At 47.8% G+C, this 25,118-nt stretch overlaps 2 protein-coding genes across 11 annotated transcripts; both read right to left on the bottom strand.

Moving 5' to 3' along the window:
* Positions 1-55: 55 nt before the first annotated feature.
* Positions 56-17,256, bottom strand: MCOLN1 (mucolipin TRP cation channel 1). Of its 9 annotated transcripts, XM_007489559.3 has the most exons (14): positions 16,127-17,256; positions 6,898-7,097; positions 6,389-6,556; positions 6,100-6,265; positions 5,490-5,604; positions 5,050-5,146; positions 3,086-3,185; positions 2,824-2,930; positions 2,477-2,626; positions 1,722-1,823; positions 1,340-1,462; positions 933-1,139; positions 458-594; positions 56-348 (listed from the first exon to the last, which is right to left on the bottom strand). In XM_007489559.3, exons 1-14 carry the CDS (start codon positions 16,155-16,157, stop codon positions 312-314), a joined length of 1,740 nt encoding a protein of 579 aa, XP_007489621.1. In that variant the 5' UTR covers positions 16,158-17,256; the 3' UTR covers positions 56-311. The 9 variants fall into 9 exon arrangements, with proteins under 9 accessions (XP_007489621.1, XP_056677987.1, XP_007489622.1 ...); XM_056822009.1 differs by having other exon boundaries at positions 56-594; XM_007489560.3 differs by lacking the exon at positions 1,722-1,823.
* A 133-nt stretch (positions 17,257-17,389) lies between these two features.
* On the bottom strand, positions 17,390-20,959 carry ZNF358 (zinc finger protein 358). 2 transcript variants are annotated; one of them, XM_056822008.1, is made up of 3 exons: positions 20,690-20,959; positions 20,001-20,199; positions 17,390-19,623 (listed from the first exon to the last, which is right to left on the bottom strand). In XM_056822008.1, exons 2-3 carry the CDS (start codon positions 20,092-20,094, stop codon positions 17,645-17,647), a joined length of 2,073 nt encoding a protein of 690 aa, XP_056677986.1. In that variant the 5' UTR covers positions 20,095-20,199; positions 20,690-20,959; the 3' UTR covers positions 17,390-17,644. The 2 variants fall into 2 exon arrangements, with proteins under 2 accessions (XP_056677986.1, XP_056677985.1); XM_056822007.1 differs by lacking the exon at positions 20,690-20,959 and adding an exon at positions 20,423-20,650.
* Between the last annotated feature and the right edge of the window lie 4,159 nt (positions 20,960-25,118).

Raw genomic sequence — 25,118 nt, 5'->3', positions numbered from 1 at the left:
AGGCTCATCTCCGCCCCCACCGTGACGCAGACTCAGAAACCAGACATCGCCGGCGTCCGGCGTACATTTTTTTATTGTCCCCCCAGGCCCCTAGTCCCGCTACAAAAGGGCCGGGCCCAGCTCAGCTCGGCCCGGCCCCGCCAGGCCTTAGCTAAGCAGCGGAAGTCCAAGGCCTGCTGCGGGGGCGGGGTCTCTCGCCGCTCCATGGAGTCACTTCCTAAAAGCAGTCCCTAAAAACCATAAATAAGGCGCTGGAAGCATCCAGTCCACTCCCTCGAGGGGCTAAAAACCTCTCGAGACTTTTCCGCCGGTCAGTTCACCAGCAAGGAGTTTTCCTGCAAGGGTTCCCTAGGAAAAAGCAGAAAGGCAAGGATGGGAAGTGGGAATGGGGAGGTCCCCATGGGCCCCGCCCCACCCCCAGGGATTCAGCCCAGACCCCCCTCCAGGATTTGGGTACCTAGAGCAGCAGCAGCACAGGAGGCTGCAGGCGGAGCCGCTGCCGCGCCGGAATTTGCCAGAGGTGGGGCTGTCCTGGCACTGGGCGATGTAGGACTGCAACTGGCTGCCCTGGGCCTCACCCTCGCACTGGTGCTGCTACAACAGGCAGGCAAAGGCTGCTGTGAGGGGGAGTGGGGATGCTGGCACTTGTGTGCCCAGACGGGGTAGCTGATACACCATGGGCAGCAGTGCATGTGCTCAGGTTGGGGCAGCTGATACATGCATGGGCAGCAGTGCACGTGTGCTCAGGTAAGGGCAGCTGATTCTTGTACATACATGGTTAACCATACATGTATGCCACATGCACAAACACATGCAGGCTCAAGGAGAACGTGGAACAGGTCCAAGAACAGGTCATCTGAGTACATGGATGTGTGCCTGCTAGGCAAAGGCAGGGCAGGGTCCTCCCCATCCCAGAGGGAAGAGCCCCCCACCTTGATGGTCTCATAGGAGCCGGTGATGAGGGCAATGAAGAGGCTGAGAACCATATAAATGAAGAGGCTGATGAATGTGTAGAGGTAGAGCTGCGAGAAGAGCCAGACCAGGCCGCTGTGCGACTGCATGGCCGCAAAAGTCACAAACATGTCGTCCCCGTTGATGAGCGAGAACAGGCACTCAGACACCATGGAGAGAGACCGGAACTGGGGGAGGAGAGAGGAGTCAGGGTGAAGAGATGTGGGAGGCTCCAAAGGCCCAGGCTCAGAGAGGTTTGCTAGGCCTCAGTCCCTCCTCTCCCAGCCCCTATCACGTTCCTTCTGCTTCTCCCGCCCATCCTCTACCAAAAAAGTCCTCCTTCTAACAGCCCCAGGTCTGACGGGAGCCCTGGCCATGCCCTCTGCACCTTCGTGTGGTATGGCCCCAACACTATCCAGCCACAGAAGCAGTAGCCCAAGTAGATGACGGCCACACAACAGCAGAAACGCATGACGCTTGGCAATGCAACACGAAGTGTGGCGATGAGGATCTGGGGAGACAGAAGAAAGGGCTCAGAGCTCTGTTCTAGATGAGGAGCCTGGCTTGTGGTCACACAGCCCTGCGGTGGGGGGCAGAGTCTGGGCTCACTCTATTTCTGGCCTTGGCACCTCTATGTCCAGGATAGGGAAGATGCTCGGCATAAATCTGGCTTTTGGTCACATGGGCTCCCCACCAAGGGAGGGAGAGAGGCCAGGCAGGAGCCAAGGCCACTGCAGAGGGAAGCAAAGGGCAGCAGGGTCTGGGCTCACATTGTATTTCTGAAAGAAGGTAAGATAGCGAATCACGCCAACCCAGACGAGCAGAGTGGAGGTGCCCAGCAGGATGCTGCAGACGTCGTAGCTGGCCAAGTTCTGGGGGCACAGGGAGCTCCATCAGCTCTAGGGGGGACACGGCCCCTACCTGATGCAGGCGTCTCTTCCACTGTTCCCTTGCGCACTGTCCCCAGGCCTGTACTGTGTGAACGGTTGCATGCGTGTGTGCACTTACTTGTGGGCTTGAAGACAGAGAGCAGAGTCAGGTGGGAGAGAGAGCAGTTCTAATAGAGCTGCTGACTCAGGCCCAGAAAGAAAGGACAGAGAAGTACAGACTAGAGAGACAGGCAGATGATTCATTGCAGAATAGGAACTGACAAAAATTTCTTAGGGCCACCAGCCCAGGCCAGGAAAATGAGAAAGACCATGGGGCCTACCGTACAACAGTTCTAGAGAAGACCTGGGCCCCACAGAAGGAAAAAGGGTGCCTACTGGTCCAACCCAGGGCCTGTCTACTCTGAGGACATTGTGGAGCAGGGACAGATTTTACACCACACACACACACACACACACACACACACACACACACACACACACACACACACCCTCCCTATCTAGTCCTCAGACTCCTGGGGAGGGGGAAGACCTCCCCCCATACCCTAGGGGCTCTTCTCCCCCCTCTTCTCTTCCTTCTCCCAACAAGGGGACCTGCCTGACCTCTTGAGCTTGGGAAGCTGTATTCCCCAGCCCACCTTGGCCTCAATGCCAATCTTCATGATAGTGCCAGAGATGGTGAATATGTCACTGGCCACAAGAAGGATGTACCAGCCGTTTACAAACTCCAGCCGCTCCCACAGGCTCAAGGCCTGACCCTGATGACAATACAGGAAATGGGCAAATTCCTGAAAAATAGGAAGAAGCCCTTCAACCTGCCACCCAAGACACCTGGATTCACTTCCCTCTCCCCAGTTATCCTTGCTTTGGGAAGCCCTCCAGCACTCCGGGTGGTAGAACTCCAATGAAAGAAGGGTAGACCCAAGACCTTGAGATGGCCACAATTAGGGAGATGGAAGAAAAGGTGTATAATCCTGAATCTCACAGTCTGCAGCAGGAAACCACGCAGCAAGGAACGGGCACAGAGCAGGAAGGACAGGGCACAGGTCAGAATCACTACCACATCAAAGAAGAGGCGAAACCAGTTGTCTCCTGGAGAAGAGATGGCAGATGGTAGGAATCAAAAAAATGGTGGTTTAAGGACTCTAAGGCACAGAACAGGAAGGAAGAAAGGCAGCATGGAGAAGGGTCCAAATAGTGGAGGAAGCTTGGCACAGAGATGAAAGGAAAAAAAGCCGGGGCCTTACCATGTCCAGAAACACTGGGGTGTTTACACTCTTGAATGTGGGCACTGGTCTCCAAGTTGATAGGGACTCGCCCACTGTGGGCTTTGTTGTCAAATGTGATCTGGAGATAAAACAATGTTATTGTGACAATAAATGTGAGGAGTTCTGAAAAACATAGAAAGCCCCGAATTAACTAATCCAAAATGAAATAAGATCTAGAACAACAGTCATAATAATAGCCAACATTTATAGGGGCAAGTAGGCACACTGGGCACAGTGTAAAGAAAGCCAGGCCTGGAGTCAGGAAGACTCATTTTACTAAGTTCAAATCTGACCTCAGATACTCCCTACCTGGGAAACCCTGAGCAAGTCACTTTACCCTGCTGGCCTCAGTTTCCTCATGTGTCAAATGAGCTGGAGAAGGAAATAGTAAACCACTCCAGTGTATCTTTGCCAAGAAAACTCCAAGTGGGGTGCTCACAAAAAGTCAGACACAACTGAAACAACTGAACAACATTTAAATAGTGTTTACTATGGTGTGAGGCCCTGTGCAAAGCACTTTACAATCAGTATACTATTTGGTCCTCACAACAACCCTAATAGGTAAGTGTTATCATTAGCACTTACATTCTACAATTGAGGAAACTGAAGCAAGCAGAAATTAGTTAAATGGGGGGGCAGCTGGGTAGCTCAGTGGATTGAGAGCCAGCCCTAGAGATGGGAGGTCCTAGGTTCAAATCTGGCCTCAGGCACTTCCCAGTTGTGTGACCCTGGGCAAGTCACTTGACCCCCATTGCCTAGCCCTTACCACTCTTCTGCCTTGGAGCCAATACACAGTATTGACTCCAAGACAGAAGGTAAGGGTTTAAAAAAAAAAAAAGAAATTAGTTAAATGACCTGACCAGGATCACACAGCTATCAAGGATCTGAACTCAGGTCTTTCTGACTTCAGGCTGGGTGCCCAAGCTGCCTACACACTAATGACATGAAATAAAAAGGACAATAAAACTGACCAATCCTAGCCCCAGAAAAGAGACAAGGAAATGCCCCCTCCCCTCAGCAGAAGGGAGAGGGTGCAGGGTCCAGCTCAGAAGGCATCTCAGAAGCTCTGTCCCACAAGCAGGATGACAATGGCTTTTCCTCCTGGGCCTACCTGCCTCAGCACAATAGCTAGTGCCCTCATCAAAGTGCTATTCTCAGCACAAACTTGGGACACAGAGGGAAAGCATCCCTGACCCCACTTTAAAGAGATATTGGTTTTCAGGGGTTAAATGTCTTGCCAGAGGCCTCCTGCGTGACTGATCCTGAAGCTCAAGATGAGATCATGGCCCTCTCAGGTCAAAGGTCTAGAAGGGCTCCCTCTCACAAGACAAAGTTTAGTCTTCTCATCCTGATATCCAAGACCTTCCAAAGTCAGCCTCCAATCTGTCTCCTAAGATCTTGTCCTCCCTCCCATCTGAGGTCCTTGTGGGCAGTCACGGAATTCTACAGCAGACCTGGAAAGGCCCTCAGATCATTCATTCCAGCCTTCTCATTTTAAATAGAGAACAATGAGGAAGGCCTAGAGAGAGGAAGAGATTGGCCCACAGTCATATAGCTATGAGGAGCAGAAGCTACATTTAAACCCAGGCCCTCTATAACCTCAAAAGCTAGTCTTTTCTACCATCTACTAGGCTGCCTCCAAATTCCAGCCCTATTTTTAATCCAGACTGATCTCTTCAGTCTGTCACACACTAGATTCCAGTTGTCTTCCCTACCTGTAATTCCTTATTTTCTGCCCAATTGAGGGCCACCCATCCTCCAATCTTAAAGGCCCATCTCTTCCAAAAACCCTAACCTACCCACTTTGGCCTTCAAAGCTTCAAAGGACATCTCAGCTGTAGCTCTAGCCTCCTACCCTTCCACAGCTTAAGGGCCAGAAACATAGGGTGAAATTGTCCAAAGAAGGCTCTGGTACCCTCCTGCCTTCCAGCTCAAGAGCTCACCAGGATGGTAAAGGTATAACAGTCTGGGATTTCATTGTTGATAATGGTCTGCAGGTTGATGGTCTTGAGCTGGAAACGGATGGTGACGTTGATCAGCCTGAGGAATTGAAGGGAGGAAATGAGGCAAGGAAGGACCAAAGGGGACCAAGGCAGCCTCTGAACTCTTCTCCCTCCCACGCAAGTGGCCCTGCTTCTCCAGTGGGTTATGGGGCAGGCAGGGTAGCTCTGCTGACTCTGCCATATGTTGCTTCCTGACCAAATTTTGAGGAAGCATATGTGTAGCTGGGGCCACTTGTTTCCCTTCCCTTGGAGTTCATTGTTGGAAGGGGAAAGAGGTACAAATAGGAGGCTCATTCCATAGATTTACATAAAGAAGGTACCGAAACTGCCACTGGGGGGGAGGGTGAAAAGGGAGGAACAGGGAACCACGAGTCAGGTACTTGTGAAACTTGAGTGTGAAGTTCTTGTAGCTATTGCCTTGTGGGGGGGATAGAAGGAACTCTTCCTCATCTGGGGGCAGAGGGTATCGCTCTGCAGGGTCCACCCTGATGCAATCTGGGAAGAAAGGCTAAGAATCAGTGAGGCCCTCTGAACCCATGAGAAAACAACATCCAGGAGAAAAGGGGCAGCCTCAGACTCCATGACTTGGACTTCTAGGTCTCTTCAGCCCAGCATTGGCCAGCCAGGAATCCAGGCTCCCAATGTACTGAAGGTTCCAGGAGCATTGGTTCTGGGACCAAAAGAACACAGTTGTAATGAAAAGGATGTTGAAAACTTTGATTAAGAGACTCAAAAGGCCACTGTTATGTGACTCTGGAACATCTCTCCTGGTCTGTCATGGGAAGCAGTAGATATATTTATAGCGTCAAAGGCCTTAAGGAAAAGAGGGGAAAATCCAGGAGAATAAAGCACAAGATCTTGGCGAGGACAGTTCCAGATGTCCCTGGGCTGCTATGCATTGGTAGGAGGCTCTGGGGCATCCCTGAAAGGTCCCCTATTCACTCTCAATTCTTCCCTCTACCCCCTCATATCAACATCTTCCATACTAACCTGTGACCACCACTGGATCGATGTTGAAGGTGTCATTGGCAGGGTCAATGTGCCCATGACGATAATACCGTTGGCATAATGCTAGGGCTGAGCCATTTGCCTCAGGGCCACCCCCACCATGCACATAGGCGTATCTGCCCAGGGACTGATCAGGGATCTGCAAGTACTGGTAGGGGGCAAGGGTAAGAGGAAAGGGAATCATTATTCGTTTACCCTGAGCTCTGTCCCTACCCCTAAAATCCCCAATCCCAGATGACTTATGTCCCTTAACATCTCCATATACTCTTACCTGCTCCACTGCAAAGAAAATGGACTGGTAGAGATCAGACTGAGTATAGACAGCATAGCTATCATCGGCCCCATCTGCATAATCTTTGAGGAAGAGATGTTTGAAAGCCACTGTATTCTCCTCTCGGAACATCACCACAATCTGGTTACTGAGCCCAAACAGGATGAGCTGCCAAGGAGAGTGGCAAAGAAGAGGGCCAGGGATGACACTGAGACAAAGATTCCTCTTCACCCCAGATGCTGAGACTCTAACTTCAGAATCCCAAGTCTCAAAGCACAACTCAGAGCAAGGGAAGAATAGAAAGAAGTCTCTTCACTTAGGGAGGGTGAGGAGCCCTGGGAGAGGGTTATAAGATGGGGTACCCAAGGTCTAAAACTAAGCGTTTCACTAGGACTAAACTCTCCAGTAATCCTGAGAGTATGAGAAGAGTAGCCTTCCCTCTTTCTCTTCCTCATGCCTTGCGTGATACCCCTTCTCCCCAGTTACCCTTAGGGAGTCACAATGGAAACCTGGATGGTAACGATGAGGATCTTGGCAACCTGGAGCATCAACTTGAAAGGCTTCCGACCTTTGGCCCGGAACTTGTCACAGGGGCTCATAAAGAAATACTTGAGACGTCGTCGCAGGTCCTCCTCTTCACTGACAGGCAGGGACTCTCCCTGGGACCCATAGCCAGGACCAGAGCTAGGACTAAGCAGTGGCGCTCGCTCTAGGGTTGGAAAGAAAAGGCCCTTAGAAATCTGGACTCTACATTCCCCAACTGATGAATGTTCAAAAGAGATAAACAGGTTCTTTTTCAGTGAAGAAATATAAGTTTATCAGTAGTGATGTGAGGGACATCTAGGTGTTCTAGTGGACTGAGAGCCAGGCCTAGAGACAGGAGGCCCTGGATTTAAATCTGGCCTCTCATTCTTCCTAGCTATGTAACCCTAGGCAAGTCACTTAACCCTCAATGCCTAGTTCTTACTAGTTCTTTTGCCTTGGAATCAATACATAGTATTAAGCCTAAGATGAAAGGTAAGGGTTATTAAAAAATAAATAAAATTAAAATTTATTAAATAGCTAAATGAAAATTTTATCCAAGTTCCAGGTTCCACCTCATATTCATTTGGTCTGTCAAAGTTAACAAAAAGAAAAATGACAAGTGCTAGAGGAACTGTGGGGAAACAGTAAATTGGTCTAATCATTCTGGAAAGCAATTTGGAATAGCACCCCAAAAGTTATTAAATATAAGAATATCCTGAAACACAGTAAAAATACTATCAGGTCCCTACCCCCAAAAGATTAGACAAAGAAAAAGAGCTATGTGTACAAAATTCATATTAGCAAAAGAATTAGAAACTGAGAGTGTCCATAAATAGAAGAATGGCTAAACAGGTTATGATATATGAATGTGATGGAATAATATTGTGCTACAAGAAATGATGAAGGGGACCCTGTCAGAAAAATAAGGGATGACATGTATGAATTGATGAAATGTGAGCAGAACCAAGAGATCAATTTAAACAATAATGACATTGCTATAAAGATAGACAATCGTGAAACACTTCAGTGCAACGATCAGCTGCAATTCCAGAGGACTCATGATAAAACATGCTGCCCATCTCCTGACCCAGTGAAGATTGAGATACATATTTTTGGACATATGCAATGGGGGAATCTGCTTCATTATACATGTGTAAACAGTTAATTTTTCTTTCTTAATAGAGAAAAGGAAGGAAGGAAGGAAGAGGGGGAGAAGTTGGATTTTCATTAATTGAAATAAAATTTTTTAAAAATAAAATAAAAAGAAATTATGACTCTACATCACAAGGTCCATATCCACCTTCAAGCAACTCTCTGCTGTCAAGTTTCACAGGGAAAGAAGCTCAGTCTTTTAATATGGGACAGTTCAGCCCAACTTAATTCTTTCAACATCCTTTTCGGGATCATAAAAGAAGGAACCTTCTCAAGTCCAGGGTCTCTCTCAATGCCTCTCACTTCATTTAACCTCTTTGGGCCTGTTTTTTCATCTGTAAAAATTAAGAAGTCAGACTAGATGATCTCTGTGGTCCCTCCCAATCCTAACCCTATAATCAGCCAGCAAAGGACTCAGGAGTCAAGGTTTTCCAGAAAGATGTGAACAGTATCTGCTACTTAGGCCTGGCCTGACTAGATTCCCCCAACAACTTTCATTTCCGTAGAGTTTTAATATTTATAAGTCATTTTTCCTCAGAATCATTAGAAAATGCAAATATTAACTACCCTCATTTTTAAGTTCCACAATAGCAGCTATCTGGGATGGGTCTGGAGTCCAGATATCCCCAGTGTTTCATGTACCATTTCATGCTGCCTCTCCTATCTGGGGTTCAATAAGTGAGCAAACCTGATTATAAAGGTGGACAAGGAATCAGCTAGCAAGAACCCCTAGGGAGTGAGGGGGGGGTCATTTCTGGGAACATACATCCCTCATAAAATCTTTTCCTTCCAGCTAGCAGGCTTTCTCAATAATACATTCCTAAAAAGGGTCACTACCCACACAGTCAACAATCAAAAAACTTTTAAGTATTGTGTAAATAGAATTTTGTGCCCCAGGACTATGTTCCCCAGAATTCCTTTACTTTTCCCAGAATTCCTTGAATTATGTTCCCTACTTTGCATCCTTACGTTTTGTAAATAAGTTTCTGTGAACTTCGCCCTTTCTCTCTCTCTTCGCCAGTGTGTGCAGCTGGTAAAGTTTTTGTCTTTTTAGTTCTTTACTTCAAGTGATTATTAATAAATCTCATAAAATGTAATATTTGGAGTTATTGTATATTAATTTTTAATCTTACATTTCCCACTCTGTGCCAGACATTAAGCTAAGCCTGGAGACACAAGGAAAGGCAGAAGACAGTCCTTGCTCTCTGAAGCACTTGAAATATGACCTTTGACCCTAACACTCAAATGAAACTTTTCTCCCAAAAGTTGCCAATTACCCACTTGGGTAAATCTGATGATCTTTCCTCATCTCTTAACTCCTTTGATCTTTATTCAGTTTTTATCTCATCATGCCACCACTGCCACCCCCCCAACTTCCCACCCCTAGACAGCTACTTGAGTATTCTCCTGTTCTCCCAGCTTCCAGACTCTTTCCTCTCCATGCTCTTGACACTGCTCAAAATCATATTCTTAAGGCATAAGCCTGGACTCATCATTCTCCTGCTAGAGAACTTTAGGGGATCCCTATGATGGCCAAGCTAAAATGCAAATTCCTTCAACGGGCACTAAAAGTTAGTCATAATGTGGGACCATTCTGCCTTTTTGCTCACGACTGTTTATAGCTGGGGGAATCCAGAAGGGCCTCCTGGAAAAGGCAACATTTGAGCCAAGGTCTGAGGACAATTAAAGTGTCTAAGAGACAGAGAGGTTAGGGTGGCATGCACCCCAGACCTAGTGGACCTGGACCTCGTGGTCAAAGGCAAGGAGCCTGGAGATGGATGGTAAAAAACAAGGAAACAGTAAGAGACTAGTCTGGCTACATCATAACACGCAGTATAGCCGGAAAGGGTGTCCCAATCAAAATGTGAGGGCTTTCAGTGCCAAACAGAGGAACAGGTAGTTGTGTCACGCCAGTGACTGTGCAAAGGCATCAAGATGAGAGACATACTCCAGTGTGGGAAACACCAAGAAGGCTACTCAGCTGGACTCCAGGGCAATGAAAAGGCTAAGGCAATGGGCCTGGACAGATGGTGGTGAGGGGCTGAACTAGGAGTCACCTTGAGAGAGAAGAGGCCAGATGAAGCATAGATCTCATAAAGATAAAATCTATAAGATGATAATTAGGGGGGAAAATCTTTACACTAAGGGTCTTTGCCCAAAGTTTCATTATGTAAGAAACTACTTCAAATGTATAAGCCATTCACCAAAAGACAAAAAGCAGCAAGATGGCACAGTGGATAAAGCCTGGAAACAGGAGGCTCAGAGTTCAAATTTAGATCACACATTTCCTAGCTATGTGACACTGGGCAAATCACTTCACCCATTTGTGTTTTCTCATCTGTAAAATAGGGATAATAACACCTATCTTGCAGAGCTGCTGAAAAGATCCAGTAGATAATATATGCAAATATAATACATAAATGCTACCTATTAGTAGTAGTAGTAGTCAAAGGATATGAACAGGTAATTCTTTAAATGGAATTTTTTTTCAATCTCTTGCTGTTGGCTTTGTCTATAACATATAAAAATGCTGATGACTTATGTGGGTTTATTTTATTTCCTGCAACTCTGCTAAAGTTGTTAATTCAACTAATTTTTCTGTTGATCCTCTAGGATTCTCTAAGTAGACCATCATATCATCTGCAAAGAGTGATAATTTTGCTGAGGTTTCAGCTCATACCCATTAGATTGGTAAATCTGTTAAAAAAGAGTAAAACAAATGGAGGAGTTATAGAAAAAGAGGCTGTGACACACTGTAGGTGTGGCTATGACTTGGTACAGCTGCTCAGAAAAGTCTTTTAGAACTATGTCCAAAAGCTATTAAAATAGGTGTACCCTTGGACCTAGGGATACCATTACTAAGCATGCTCTACCCCTCACACCCAAACAAGTTCAAAGGAGGAAAGCATCCCACATATCCAAAAATATTTATAGTCACTCTTTTTGTAGTGGCAAAGAACTGAGGAATAGTTGAACAAGTTATGCGATAATGTAATAGATTGTGTTGTGAGAAATGATGAAAGATGCCATTTCAAAGAATCTTGGGAAAACTTGTAAGAACTGATACAGAATGAAGTTAGCAGAAGCTGAAGAATAATGTATACTATAAAAACACTGTGTAACTGAAAATTTTGACTTAAGGACTCTGATAAATGAAATGACTAAGCTATGATTCCAGATGACCGTGAAGAATTCTCCTCACTTTTTGATGGAGAAGTGAGGAACTATTGCCAAATGAGATACACATTTTTGGACATGCCCAATATAGAAAGTTGTTTAGCTTCATTAAACATATTTATTACAAGGGTTCCAGCCTTGTTTTGTTTTGCCCCGACCCCTTACCTCTGTGAATTTTAGATTTTCTCCAACCTGATTAGTCTTTAAAATCTTAGCAACCAGGAATGTATACAGCCCTACTAAAGGATTAAGTGTTTAGGAGGATGGCCTAAAACAGACTTGTGCTAGCAAGTGACAAATAAGAAACAACTGACAGACCCCCTGGGCTGTCCTAAGTCAAGCTTAAGCTACCATTGGTACATGTGAGTCGCAAGAAGTGATGTAAAGAATGGTCTATATATTTCGTGTCATCTCCTCTCTCCTGGAGATGTTGGGCTCTTTCATCATCGGGAGCTTATGGCAGCATCCTTAGTGTGCTTGGTGAGTGGTTTAGGCTGATTCCCTTTTTCCTTTACCTCCTAAAATGCTATCCTCCTAGGAGGCCCCTCATCTTGGAGGAGGCCTCTTGGCTGAAAGCCAAGCTAAATTGAGAAGACCCCTTGGCCTAGGCCTCTGAACTCCTATCTGGCCTGCCAGAACAGTCCAATTCCTCTCTCTCTCTTTCTTAATTTCTTCCCTCTATTGTAATTAAACCACCATAGAAATCCCAAACTGACTTGAGTATTTTATTGGGATTGAATTAATCTCTGGTGACCACTAGTATAATATATTCAGTCAATAACCCCAAACTTTACCCCTTACACCTCACAGTGGTAGATGGTAGGAAGAGGAAAGGATAAAAATGCTTGATTGAGGGGAAAAAATTAAATGGAAAAAAAATGCTTGAAAACTGCTTAGAGAGGGAGGGAAGTACTAATGAATTGTTTTGGACATGCTGACTTTTGAGATGCATGTAGGATATCCAATTGAAATGTCTAATAGCAGTTGCATAAGTGACATTAGAACTAGATATCTAGATCTGGAGGTCAACTATATAGAGATAATAAATGAACCCAAGATTGCCAAAAAGAGAAAATGTTGAGATAGACAAGAAAGAGGCCCTGGATAGAACTTCAAAGGGCACCCACCCATAAGATGCCAACTGGGTCTGAGGGTGAGAAGATTTGTGAAAATGAACTCTCCTCCCTTCTTTCCAGGGGTGGGGGACTATCAATATGGAATATTGCACATAATGTCAAACAAAATGCAAGTGCTTATTTTGTTAATACTATTTTTTGTCTTCTTTCTTTCAAAGGATGCTTCAGAGAAGGGATAGATATATTCAGAATGAAGGTGATGTAGAAATAAAAGACATTAATGTAAAAGGAATAGTTGAACAAGTAGGAGAACCAAGAGAGCAGTGTCTCAAAAAAACCTAGGGAGGAGGCAGTTAGGTGGCTCTGTGGATTTAGAGCCAGGCTTAGAAACAAGAGATTCTGGGTTCAAATCTAGCCTCAAATACTTCTTAGCTATGTGACCCTGAGCAAATCACTTAACCCCCATTACCTACCACTCTTCTGTCTTAAGAACCAATATACAGTATTGATTCTAAGACGGAAAATAAGAATTTTTTAAAAAAGATAAAAAAAGAGAAGATCAGAGATGAGAGTGCAGATTGGAATGGGTTGAGAAGTAAGTAGGAAGAATAAAGTAGAAGCAAGAAGTATACGGGTTTGTCTTGTTTTTTAAGAATCTGGCTGTGAAAGGCAAAAGCTATAAGACAAGAGCATGAGAAAGTACTATAGTCAAGTGAAGAATTTATAATGGTGAGAAGGCCTAGGCATTTTTGTAGACAGCAGGAAAGAAGTCAGTAGGAAGTGAGACAGAGGAGTGACTGAAGGGATAAAGGCTATAAACAAATACTTGAAGGCTTGACCTTAGCAGGAAAAGATCTGTCTTCATCAGAGTCTAAAGCAAAACAGAAGAGAGGCATCAGAGAAAGGGAGATCAGGATGGAAAGCCAGGCAGTAAGAGTAGGAGAACCAAGTTCTCTCTGCCTAGAAGAGGGAGTGCTGAAGTAGTCTTGAAGGCCAGAGGACAGAAAAGAGGACCTGGGACAGCTATGTAGAGACTTTGTAGATTGATTTCATATGACTCCTCTTCTCAAATGACATTCTAAACTGGCCTTCTAGATGTTCCCAGCCTCAGAATTCCATCATGGGCCCTGGGCTTTCTGCACAGTTTATGATTGGAATGCACTCCAATTCCACCTAGGCCTTTTAGAATGCTTAGCTTCTAAGGATTTAGAATTGGCATCTTTGAAAAGAAGTCTTTCCTGATTTCCTCAGTTGTTAGTAATCTCCCTTCATAATAGTTCCTTAATGCATGACTGTTGACCTGCCTTGACTTTACTCTCTTCCAGTATCCTCTGTCCTCCCTTGCAAAACTGCTTTCTCCTCATTCTCCTCCCTGTTTGAGCAATCACCATTCTTCTCCCACACTGTAAGTATGGGTGTCTCCCAAGGAGGCTTATATTTCCTCTCCCTTTCTGCCTTGGTGATCTCATCTATTTTCATGAATTCAATTATCACCTCACCACAAATAACTCCCAAATCTAAAGATCCAGTACAGAATTTTCAACTGCTTGCTGAACATCTCAACCTAGACTTCCCGTTGGCAACTCAAATTTAGCGTATCTCAAATTGAAATTCTGTTTCCCCCTTAACACATCCCTCTTCCCAACTTCTCTATTTCTGTGGATAACACCACTGTCCTTAGAGTTCTGCTGATTTAAAAACCTTGAAGTCACAAATGAAAGGAAGTTTTCCTTTCCTTCTCCCACATGGAATCAGTTGCAAAATGCTATAAATTCTTCCTCCACTACTGTCCTCACATGTCCCCTCTTCTCCATTCACCCAGGCATCCCCTTAGTTCAGCATATCATTTAATCTAGACTATCTTTTTTTACATTCTTCTCCCTCCTTCCAGTCTCTTCTCTCTCCAACCCATCAATCTCAGCTGCTAGAATAATACTCCTAAGGTAAAAATCAGACCATATCATTTCTCTGCTCAAAAATCTTGGGCAGCTCCTTCTAGGGCAGAATTCTTTATCTTGGATGGCTGAGAAATTACAAACTTATTTTTACTCATATCTCATTGAAATTCAGTATTTCCTTCAATCGATTAAAAACTTTTGCCTAGGAAATAGGCTTCACCAGACTGGCCAAAGGGTCCTACAGCACAAAATAGATTATGAACCTGTAGTCTGGAATAATCTTCAAGCCTTTAGCATTTAAGGCCCTCTACAATCTAATACCAACCTACCTACAAAAGCCTTATATTTCATATTACTTCCCTTCATACTTCATATTCCAACCTAACCAGAATACCAGCCTTCTCCTACCCACAGATAATTGCAAAGGTCCTACCCCACCACAGACAGGCAGTCAAATCTTCAACTCAATTTTTCAAGATCCTTTTCTTCTTCAAGGATCAGTTTAAGTGTTACTTGCTCCTTAAAGCTTTTCCTAAATCATTTGACTTGAAGTGTTCTCTTCCTCTTCAAATTTTCTTGCAGTACTTTTCCTAGATTTTTGACCCCATCATTCTTGATCTTCTACTCTATACTTTTTTTTATTCTTGTCAGGACATTCTCCCCCAGGGAAAATGTAAGCCCATTTAAAGGAGGGACAGTAACTTGTTAACATAAGAGAGTGATAGGTAGAGAGCTTTGACTTGAGACAGTAAAGACCTGATTTCAAGTTCTACTTCTGAAGGATACTGACTTTGTGACTCTGTCCAAGTCTTAACTTTTCTGGGTTTCAACTTTCTCAAATAAAAAAGGGCTAATAGAATTTATTGTACATACCTCCTAGGGTGTTTATGAAGATTACAGGGAGTTCTAAAAGATTTGGTATAGTTTCCAAGTCTTAATTAGCTTTAACAGATTAAAAGAGAATTAAGACTTTGGGGGGCACCTAGTATAAAAACAGCTTTGCAAACCGCAAAAAAAAAAATGCTTTATAAATGCTAGTAATCATTATGATTGAGTCTCAAACAAATCAAATGAACATTTTATTAATTAGGCTTCTACTACATGCAAGGAACCTATGCTAGACTCTGATACAGAACATGTAAACAGATAGTTACATACATTCTTTAAAAAACATTAATATCTAGCATCTTTCACTGAGGAGCTTTGGAAAGAATATTTGTTCTAGAGTCGGAAAGCCCGAGTTCAAATCTGCCTCTGACACTTAACTTTGTTCTTGGCCAAACTCTTTGGGTTTTCTTTTCCTGATCTGTAAAATAATCTTTCCTGGCTTCTTACCCCTTACTCCTTCCACTCTTTACTTACTCTTAAATACAAGGGCACTGACCTCCTCACTGCTGAAGCAAGCCACTCTGGACTCGGGGCATTTTCACTGGCTGCCCCCTGGAATTCTCCCCCTCCTCATCTCAATATCCCGGCTTCCTTCAAGTCTCAGCCAAAGTCCCGTCTTCCGCAAAAATCCTCTGTCCACCTTCCTTCCCTCTGAGATGATACTATCTATGCCTGTGGGAATATAGTCGTCTACATGTCTTCTCCCCCAGAAAACTGGGAGCTCCTAGAGGGCAGAGTTTGACGTCGGCCTCTCTGGATCTGCCCAGTGCTTACTGTGTGCCTGGCACACAGTAGGTGCTGAATAAATGCTCGCTGACTTGATTCGGTGAGGACTCCCCCAGTCTCCATTCTACCATGACCCTACGACCTCCTCTGAGTCGGTTCTGGACTCATAATCCAGACCTGCGGAATAAAGCTAAGGAAGCTCATGAAGTCCGTAGAGCCTGGGGCTCGGCGCCAGGGGCTGAGGAAGCCGAGGCTCCGGGGATGCCGGTCCTCGCCCCGGCACCCACGCCCCTTACCTGAGCCGCTCCGGCCCGCGGGGTCCGCCATACCAGGCCAAACCCGGAACAGCAAGGAGCCACACTGCGGGGAGAGGAAGACTCCCGGTCTCGGACACAGCCTCAGGGGCCGCTTCAAACCCGCCGCGTCAGCTGACCCAGGCCCCGCCCCTTAGCACGTGATACGGAAACCCTCGAGGACCAGCCCCACAGCGGAAAACACCCCTCCTAGCCCTTCCGCCTACAGAGCGGAAATAGTCACAGGAAAGAAGCCGACACGTGACGTAGGCGGCCCTGCCCCGCGTGACCGAAGGAGGCAGGGCCTCTAGGAAGACGGCCCCGCCCTGCGCCCTTGTCCCCAGGCTGGCGAGATGGAGGTCGTTCAGCCCGTGTGCGCGTGTGCATCCCCTACGTGCACTTCTCTCGATGGGGGGGGGAACCCCCTCCACGTGTCTGTACGGAGAAACGCATTTACTTCTTGTCCCTGGCCCACCCAGGTTCGTGCGCCCATGCAAGCTGACCTACACTTGCCTCTATCCATTTTCCTAGTGGGCTTCCCCAAGTGGCATGGGTGGGACCATAGCCTATCCGAATTTTCAAGTTAATAGATTTACACGCCTGTACCTTGAGTTTGTAAGATGGCATGTACAGTTTATGTTTGTCAATGGACATCAATGGATTATGTGCATGGACTCTGCATTTGGGGCCTCAAGTCTCAAATCAAAATCCCTCCCCTTATCTTCTTAGGAATCCTGATCTTCAAAGAATGGAGAATCCCTTGACCTCTAACACAACCTTGAAACCCCTGGGGGATACCTGTGAACTAGTAAAGTTTGATGGGAGGTAACAGAAGGACCAGTGGGGCAGGAGAGGGAAGAGTGTCATGAGGCTTTGTCCCTTTTCTGGGACCTTCCTGGGGTTGAGGCCCCAAGATACTACCAGCAACACCCATCCATAAGTGCACATAAATGCTCAAGACCAGGCCCAAGGGTCCCAATCAGCCCTAATAACCTCCTAAGGTGGAGAAAGGGAACTTCAATGTTGCATCACCAGGGCTCTTCTTGGCTATACCCAGTTCAAAAGAACAAAGCTAAAATAGCTTGCTCTGGGTCATTTTGAAGCATAGATGGGAAGGGGCTTCCCACTCCAATATACTAAAAAGAACAGAGATAAAAGGGGGGAAGGAGGGCACAAAGACAGAGATGGAGATGGACCCAGGGGGAAAGAAAAGGCAGAGAGAATAGAGGTCAAAACAGGCAGATAGACAAAAGCAGAGACAGCGCATCAGGACACAGCCACAAGGACCCACAAGACATCAGTGGGAGGATTTTACTAACACCATGAGCCTTGGACAATACATGTCTAGACCCCATTGCCAGATACCCCTCCCACTCCAGACCCCAACTTGCCCCAACTATAGCCCTCAGGCTCCCTGTCCCACCCCCCCCACCCACCCTTCCCCAATCCTCCCCTCACCCATTAGGCCCTACAACTGCCTCTTCCCCGTGTCCCCAGCTGGGCCTCTAAGGCAAGGGAACTTCAGTCATCTCCATCACCATCGCCGTGGATATTGCCAACGTCATCACCATCACCACCAACATAGTTGTCACCTGTATAGGTGGCATCATCATCAAATTCCTCACCAAAGTCACCACCTTCATAGGTGGCATCATCATCAAATTCCTCGCCATAGTGAGCACCACCTTCAAAGGTAGCATCATCATCAAAGTCCCCACCACCTTCAAAGGTGGCATCATCATCAAAGTCCCGACCACCCTCAAAGGTGGCATCATCATCGAATTCGTCAACATAGTCACCACCCCCATCGTCATCATATTCGCCACCACCAAAGTCATCTTCATTATCCTCATCACCAGTAGGAGGCAGGGTGGAGGGTACCTCTTCAGAGGTCTCATGGATTCCCTCTTTGTTTCCCTGTTGGATGCCCTTGTAGATATCCTGGACTCGTTCATAAACTTCATTTTGATCACCCCCATAGACATTGTCCTGGGCATCTTTGTTCATATCCTCCTGGATGCCATCAAAGGCATCATTCTGGTTACTCTTGTAGACATCAGCTCTAACACCTTGAAAGACATTATCCTGGACATTTTCACGCATACTCTCCTGCATTGCCTCATAGGTATCATCATGGACCACCTCATAGACTTCATTTTGGACACTCCCATAGATGTTTCCCTGAGTATCCTCCTGGATGCTCTTAAAGACATTTTCCTGAATGCCTTCATAGACAGCCCCCTGTCTGCCCTCATAAACATGATTCTGCATCCCCTCATAAATACCTCCCTGGACACCATCATAGATGCCACTCTGGGCCCCTTCATGCACCCGTCGATGCTTAGTGAGGCTGGAGGCCTGGCCAAAGCCCTTCCCACAGATTCGGCAGCGGTAGGGACGCTCACCAGAGTGCACATGAAGGTGCTGCAGGAGGGCAGAACTTTGGCCAAAGGCCTTGGAGCAATGAGGGCAGGCATAAGGCCGCTCACCAGTATGCGTGCGCAAGTGGTGCTGCAAGTTGGAGCTCTGGCCAAAGGCCTTGGAGCAATGTGGGCAGCGATAGGGGCGCTCAGCTGTGTGTGTGCGTTGGTGCTGTAAGAGGGCTGAACTCTGCCCAAAAGCCTTGCCACACTGGGGACAGGAATAGGGCCTCTCACCTGTATGTGTACGAAGGTGTTTGAGCAGGCCAGAGCCCTGCCCAAAACCCTTGCCACAGACTGGACACTTGTGTGGGCGGGCACCACCATGGGTGCGTAGGTGCTGGGCTAGCAATGAGCCATGGCTGAAAGCCTTCCCACATCTTGGGCACAAGTGTGGCTTTTCTCCACTGTGGCTGCTTCGGTGCTTCAGCAGAGTAGAGCGCCAGCCAAAAGCCTTGCCACAGGCGCTACATTGGTAGGGACGAGCACCAGTGTGTGTGCCACGGTGCTGAGCCAGCGTGGCTCCATGGCTGAAAGACTTGCCACAATCAGGGCATCGATATGGCTTCTCCCCGCTGTGCGTACGACGATGCTGACTCAGCCCCGAGCTTCGACGGAATGAGCGCCCACAGTCTGGGCAATGGAAGGGCCGAGGTGGGCTGGGTGGTCGGGGGGCACTTCCATCACCAACACTGATGCCAGAGACCACTGCTGCCCCAGGAACTAGGGTTGCTAGACCTGGAGTACCTTCCAGCCCAGGTACAAGGCCTTCAAGCCCAGGGAGGAGATCCCCAGTGCTATAACTGCTGTCTGGGCCTGGTAGGAGGCCAGACTGGGTAGAGGTAGGGGCACCATCTGGGTCAGGGACACCTTTGGGAGAATAGGTAAAGCCTTTGAGGCCTTCAGGGCCAGGGCTGGTGCTGGGGCTGGCTGGGGAAGGGGCACCCTCTGGAGTAGGGAAGCGGCCCTCAGGGGTGGGGGTCCTATCAGGGCCAGGGAAGGGGCCTTCAGGGCTGGGAGTATTGTCCAGAGAGCCCTCTGGACTGGGGGCTCTATCTGGGACTGGACTGTCCACCACATCTGTGGGAGAAAGAGAACCGTAATCAGGAGCATAGGAATTTCAGAAGAATATCCCTCACTCAGGGTTGGGTCTAAGCCCTCTTCCCCAGGGTGCTAGAATTCTGGAATGACTATTTCCCTCCCACAGTGTCCTGAACTCCTGGATCTTTGGGATTCAAGTCAGAAAAATTCTTAAGAGATGATCCAGCACAATCCTCTCATTTTAAAAAAGGAGAAATTAGGGCCTAGAAAGGTAAGGGACTTGCCCAAGGTCACTATCAAGGAACAGAATTTAAAGTCACTTCTTCAGGATCCAGCTGCCAGGCTCTCCCCCTCACCCCTTTCTATCTGGCCCTAGGGAACTACACAGATGGTCACCTCCTCCTCCCACCTCTCACCTGCATAAGGGCTGAGGACACAGCTGTCTTCTTTGTCGCTGTCCAGGGTCTCCCTGGGGGCTCGGCCCCGAGCCTTCACCTCCCCTCGCTCCATCGGGCCGCTAATGCCGCTAATGCCGCGGCTGCTATTGCCACCACTGCCGCCGCCCGCCGCCCGCCGCCGCCGCTGCTGCTGCACACTCGCCTGGAGGACTCGGCTCTGGGAAGAAAAGAATGAGGGGGTCAGGGGGGAGGGGGAAGGAGTAAGGAGGGGGAAGGAAGGAAGGAGGGGAGGAGGGCAGAGGGGGAGGCTGAATAAGGGGAAGGGGGGAGTTCAGCCCCCACCCAAGTCCCAGAGGCGTGGAGGGGGGAACGGAGATGCCCCCCCCCCTCCAACCAGGGCGGAGCAGAGAAGAGACCAGGCCAGGACCAGCTCTGGGCACCTCCGTCCTCTCCTGGGGCCTCAGTTTCTTTCCCTCCTCAAGGTCCGGCGATCCGGGCGCCAAACTGGGCGCGTCCTTGGGGCCTCGCTCTCCCCCAGCCGGAGTGGGAGGTGGGAGGGGGGGGTGCCCTTCTGCCCGCCCCCCCCCCGCCCTCCGCCCGTCCGCGCCCGGGTTTCGGCGGAGGAAGCGGCGAGCTCGAGGCCTGGGACCCATCCCCGGCCCTCCCTGGCCCCTCACCACCACCCCCATCCTAGGACCGAAACTCACCGCGGCCCCGCTCCCGGGGTTCCGGCCTCGGCCGCCCGCCTCCTGCCTGCCTGCCCGCCCGGCCAGCCGCTCGGCGCCTCCCGCTGCCCCGAGCCCAGCGGGAGCTGCTGGGACTTGTAGTCCGCCCGGCAGTGCCGCACGGCAGTCCGTCGGTCCGCGGGCCTGGGGGCGGGGCCGGCTCCGGCAGGGTCACCCCGACCGACAGCCCGTCCAAGCGAGCGCAGCGCGGGCGGCGCCGGCGCTGAGACACCCGCGGCCCCTGCCCCTCCTCCTCTGTCCTCCTCCGTCCTCCCCCCCGCGCTGGCCCCTGGCCCCTGCCCCGCCCCGCGCAGTCCCCTCCCCGCCCCCGCGCCGTGCCCTCCCCTCCCCCTGCGCCGGCCCCGGCGCCAGCTTCCCCCCCACCCCGCGCCGGTCCCTCCCCCCTCGCTGCACCCCCCCCTCCCTCCCCCACCACGTTTCTCCCCTCCCCTCTGCTGGCCCCTGGCCCCTTTCCCGAACCCCCAACCCCCTGCGCCAGCCCCCTGTCTCCCGCCTCCTCCCGACGCCGCCCACCGGTCCTGGGGCCCCCCTGTGGGGGAGGGGCTGCTCCCCAGCTTGGGCGAATGTGGGAAAAGGAGCCGTTTCCTGGAGCAGTTCGACTTCTTTGTCCTGGCCGACCTCGCTGAGGCCAGGAGCCGCCCCCCCACCCTCCCACCCCACGGGGCTCCGGCACCCGGACCTCCCCTAAGGGCAAAGGAGAGACGCCCCCTCTCCCAACCGCGCTGGAGCGCCCCCCCTCCACCACCGAGAAACCCAGAGCCTGGGCCCCCTCCCCCCCCCCTTGCCCCCCTCCTGGCGGTCAGTGCCTACAGCGGCCTAGGGCCAACGTGTTCCGAGGCCTCAGCACTCAGACGCCGCTACGGCCAAGCCGACTCTGGTCTGTTTCTGGGCCAAACATTTCCTCCGGATAAGCCTTGAAAGTCCTTCCTTCCCGCAGGTGCCAGGCCCTCGCCCCAGGCTCAGAGGGCTGCGCACTGCGACCCACGGTCTAACTGTGTCCGCTAGTCCGGTGGAGCCCCGGGCCCGGCCCCCCCAGCTGGGCACCGTTTTCTTCCCAACGTCCCCAGCCCGGTGTGACCCAGCAGAGGCCCCCTCGGAAACAGATCATGTCTTCTTGTTCCTCAATTCCCCCGGCAGCGGAACTTACTCCTCCCGCTTCTCCTTCTCTGTGGCCCTCCCAGACTCCTTATGCCCCCTGATTCTGTCCTCCCCACTCCCTAGCTCTGGTGCCAAGTGCCAGGAACCCATGCCATCCATAGGGTGCATGTCAGCAGGGCCAACAGCTGACAGATTGGGAGGCAGAAGACCTGGGTTCAAATTCTGAGCCGTTACTACTTCTAGAATAGCTAGATGATGACAAAGGATCCTATGAGTCGGTCTCCACTGAACCTTTGCCACCACGATATTCAGTGTGAAGACAATAACTCAGAGTAATTGTTAGAGGCTCATGGCTCCAGCGCCACTCTTGGGACAGACCCCCTTGGCCCCTTCCTTCCCCTTCTTGGTCCACTGAAGTTACATTTCCTCCTGCAGAACTCAAAGCTCCAACTGTGCAAAAATAAGCATGGAACTAGCTCCTTTAGAGAACCCATGAAACACCTGAACTATAAATTACCCCTAAACACCTATATAGGCCCCTTCTGCTTTCAGAGTGACTGTGTCAAGGTACCAAAAATGGGATACTGAGTCACATGGCTTTTAGACCTTCCATTCCATAGTTTTCCAAGGTCTGAAGCCAGATTTAACTGGGAGAGGGGGGAGGAAAGACGTCTTTCTGCCTCCAGGTCTGACACTAACCCAGGAGGCCATCCTGTTAGGCACCCTGAATAGCAGCTCTTTAGGCTGGATTAGTACTCCAGTCTTCCTGATTCCAAGTTCAATAAAAATATATCACAACATCCCCCCAAAAATTTAGCAGTCCAACAGAGGGAAGAACTCAGTCGTGACATAGGACTCGAGGATAATTTTTAAAAAAACATCATTTTATAAGAAACTGAATCACCTTGCCTCAAGGAAATCATGCTGAGTAAACCAAAGCAAGAAGACCACAATGAAGAGCTGAAGTTTGTGAACCAATAGCTGTTGAAGAAGCTGGAGGAAAGGAATTTTGTAGAGAACTTAAGATCTTTCAAAACCAAGCCAGCATGAAGGTGGTCTCAGGGGGAGGGCGGTGCAAAATATGTTGGATAATACAGCTGGGGACTAAGAAATGAAAAATGAAAGCCTTGTACTTTACTCAGAAGCCTCACACATGCTTGTCTGAAGGAATGAGTAGAAAGGATCTTTTTGTTGTTTAGTCATGTCTATCTCTTCGTGACCCCATTTGGAGTTTTCTTGGCAAAGATAACGGAGTGGTTGGCCATTTCCTTCTTCAGGTCATTGGACAAATGAAGAAACTGAGGCAAAAAGGATGAAGTGATTTGCCCAGGCTCACACTGTAAGCTTCCCATTCAATAGACCCACCGTGAATGATGCAGTGGTTAGAGGACCAGTTAGTGTCTGAGGCCAGATTTGAACTCAAGAAGATGAATCTTCCAGACTTGAGGCTCAGGAAAGAAAGGACCTAGATGTGGAGAATCCAGTACACCACACACACACACACACACACACACACACACACACACACACACAGCAATCCTAACAGAAGACCTTGCTAATGACATAGTTGTTTCAGAATTGGGTATCTGTGTGCATCATTAGACCATTACTACCAGGATGATTGTGGATAGTCCTTTAACCCCCCAGCCTCAGTTTTCTCACATATAAAATGAGGGAGTTGAACTAAATGGCCTCCAAGACCTCTTCCAGATAAAAATATATAGTTCATTAGAGCAGAGATCAAAATTAAAATCAAATTAGAATAACATTTAAAAAGTTCCATCATAACAGCTTCAAACTGAACTATTCAAATGAGCTGCTGACTGAAAAGAAAAATGGGTAAAATCAAAGATTTTGCTTTTAATTATGGACATTTCTTTTAATTAAAAAATAGTTTAACCAATGTAAATCAATGACCACAATAAGGAAGCCAAAAAGGCTGGAAATTAGAGTACAAACTCATTAGCAAAACATTAATTTATTTGTCGGTTAGTTACATTAAAATTCCCTGGTGTCTCCTCTCTTCCCTCCCCTCCTCATAGTAGAAAAGACATCTGATAATATATATATATATATATATATATATATATATATATATATAAATTATGCCTTTTGTGTTTCTATTTATCAGTTCTTTCTCTGGAAGTAGGCATTCATAAGTTATTCTGCAGACTAATTCTATAGTTGCAGATAATGTTGTCTTGGTTCTCTTTTTCTTTTCATAATATCATGTAGGTCTTTCCATTTTTTTAAATCAACCTGTTCGTTATTTCTCACAATGAAGTAGTATGCTATCACAATAATATACTACATCTTGTGGCACAACCAATTGACAAGCATGAAGCCCTTTTTTAAAATGAACAGAACAGAATGAAACAAGGACAAGCAGAACATATTTGAAAGTTGCATATTGAAGTTATTATATACTTAAAAAGCAAACTATCCTTAAAAAGACATTTGCAATTTCCTATACAATCCCTTTTCTCTGCTCCACTTTGTATGGGGAAATAATTTACTTGGTGTTTGTTAAATTCAGAATTTTGAGAAATTTTGTGTGGGCCTGTTTTTTGTTCTAGTTAGGTTGAGGGTTTTTTGTTTGTTTTTTAAGACTCAGTATGGAGTAATGGATTGAGAGAACTGGATCTGATTGAATCTTGCCTCTAACAAACACATACTGGCCAATTGACTCTGGGCAAGTATTAACCCTTTAACTGACTTAACCCCTCAGGGTCCTTGACAATTCTATAAGAATACAAGTTGTTGGGGGTAGAAGAGTGGTAAGGTCTAGGCAATGGGGGTCAAGTGACTTGCCCAGGGTCACACATCTGGGAAGTGTCTGAGGCTGGATTTGAACCTAGGACCTCCCATCTCTAGGCTTGGCTCCCAATCCACTGAGCTACCCAGCTGTCCCCAAGGGTTTTTAAATTTAAAAAAATTTTAATAAAACTTTAAAAAAAGAATACAAGTTGTCCAACAGTTACCAGTCTGCACTGGTGGAGGGAATTTCTGCACTGAGGGTATCCCAAATCAATGCCAATGTCTAGAATAGCAAAAAAAGAAAAAGCCTGCACCTGATTCCCTATAGTTCTCTTAAAAGAAATGGAAATGGCACATAAGAAAACTGTCAGGAAGTCAAATCTACCAGTATTTATTAGTGCCTTCTTACTAGGAGCCAGACACTGCTAGAAAAGCTAACTGGATTTGCTTTCATACATAGAGAATATCTGTGCTGCAGGCAATTTTAAAAGAACTCAAGGGATCAAATTTCAAGATATCTCAAAGACCAAGAGTG

This window comes from Monodelphis domestica, chromosome 3 (assembly GCF_027887165.1).
Source record: "Monodelphis domestica isolate mMonDom1 chromosome 3, mMonDom1.pri, whole genome shotgun sequence".
Taxonomy (NCBI): Eukaryota; Metazoa; Chordata; class Mammalia; order Didelphimorphia; family Didelphidae; genus Monodelphis; species Monodelphis domestica.
The sequence above is the reverse complement of the archived record's forward strand: the minus strand, read 5'-3'. Positions and strand labels throughout refer to the sequence as shown.

What these genes read in the sequence shown, in the direction of transcription:
- ZNF358 (XM_056822007.1), bottom strand. Translation starts at nt 20,635, where the DNA reads ATGGGTCCCAGGCCTCGAGCTCGCCGCTTCCTCCGCCGAAACCCGGGC. An exon ending in GGCCCCAGGAGAGGACGGAG is followed by an intron (nt 20,200 to 20,422) that starts GTGCCCAGAGCT and finishes TTTTCTTCCCAG; the next exon opens with AGCCGAGTCCTCCAGGCGAG. An exon ending in TGTCCTCAGCCCTTATGCAG is followed by an intron (nt 19,624 to 20,000) that starts GTGAGAGGTGGG and finishes TTTCTCCCACAG; the next exon opens with ATGTGGTGGACAGTCCAGTC.
- MCOLN1 (XM_056822009.1), bottom strand. Translation starts at nt 16,157, where the DNA reads ATGGCGGACCCCGCGGGCCGGAGCGGCTCAG. An exon ending in GTGGTTTCCTGCTGCAGACT is followed by an intron (nt 2,627 to 2,823) that starts GTGAGATTCAGG and finishes CCTATTTTTCAG; the next exon opens with GAATTTGCCCATTTCCTGTA. An exon ending in GCTCCTATGAGACCATCAAG is followed by an intron (nt 595 to 932) that starts GTGGGGGGCTCT and finishes TGCCTGTTGTAG; the next exon opens with CAGCACCAGTGCGAGGGTGA.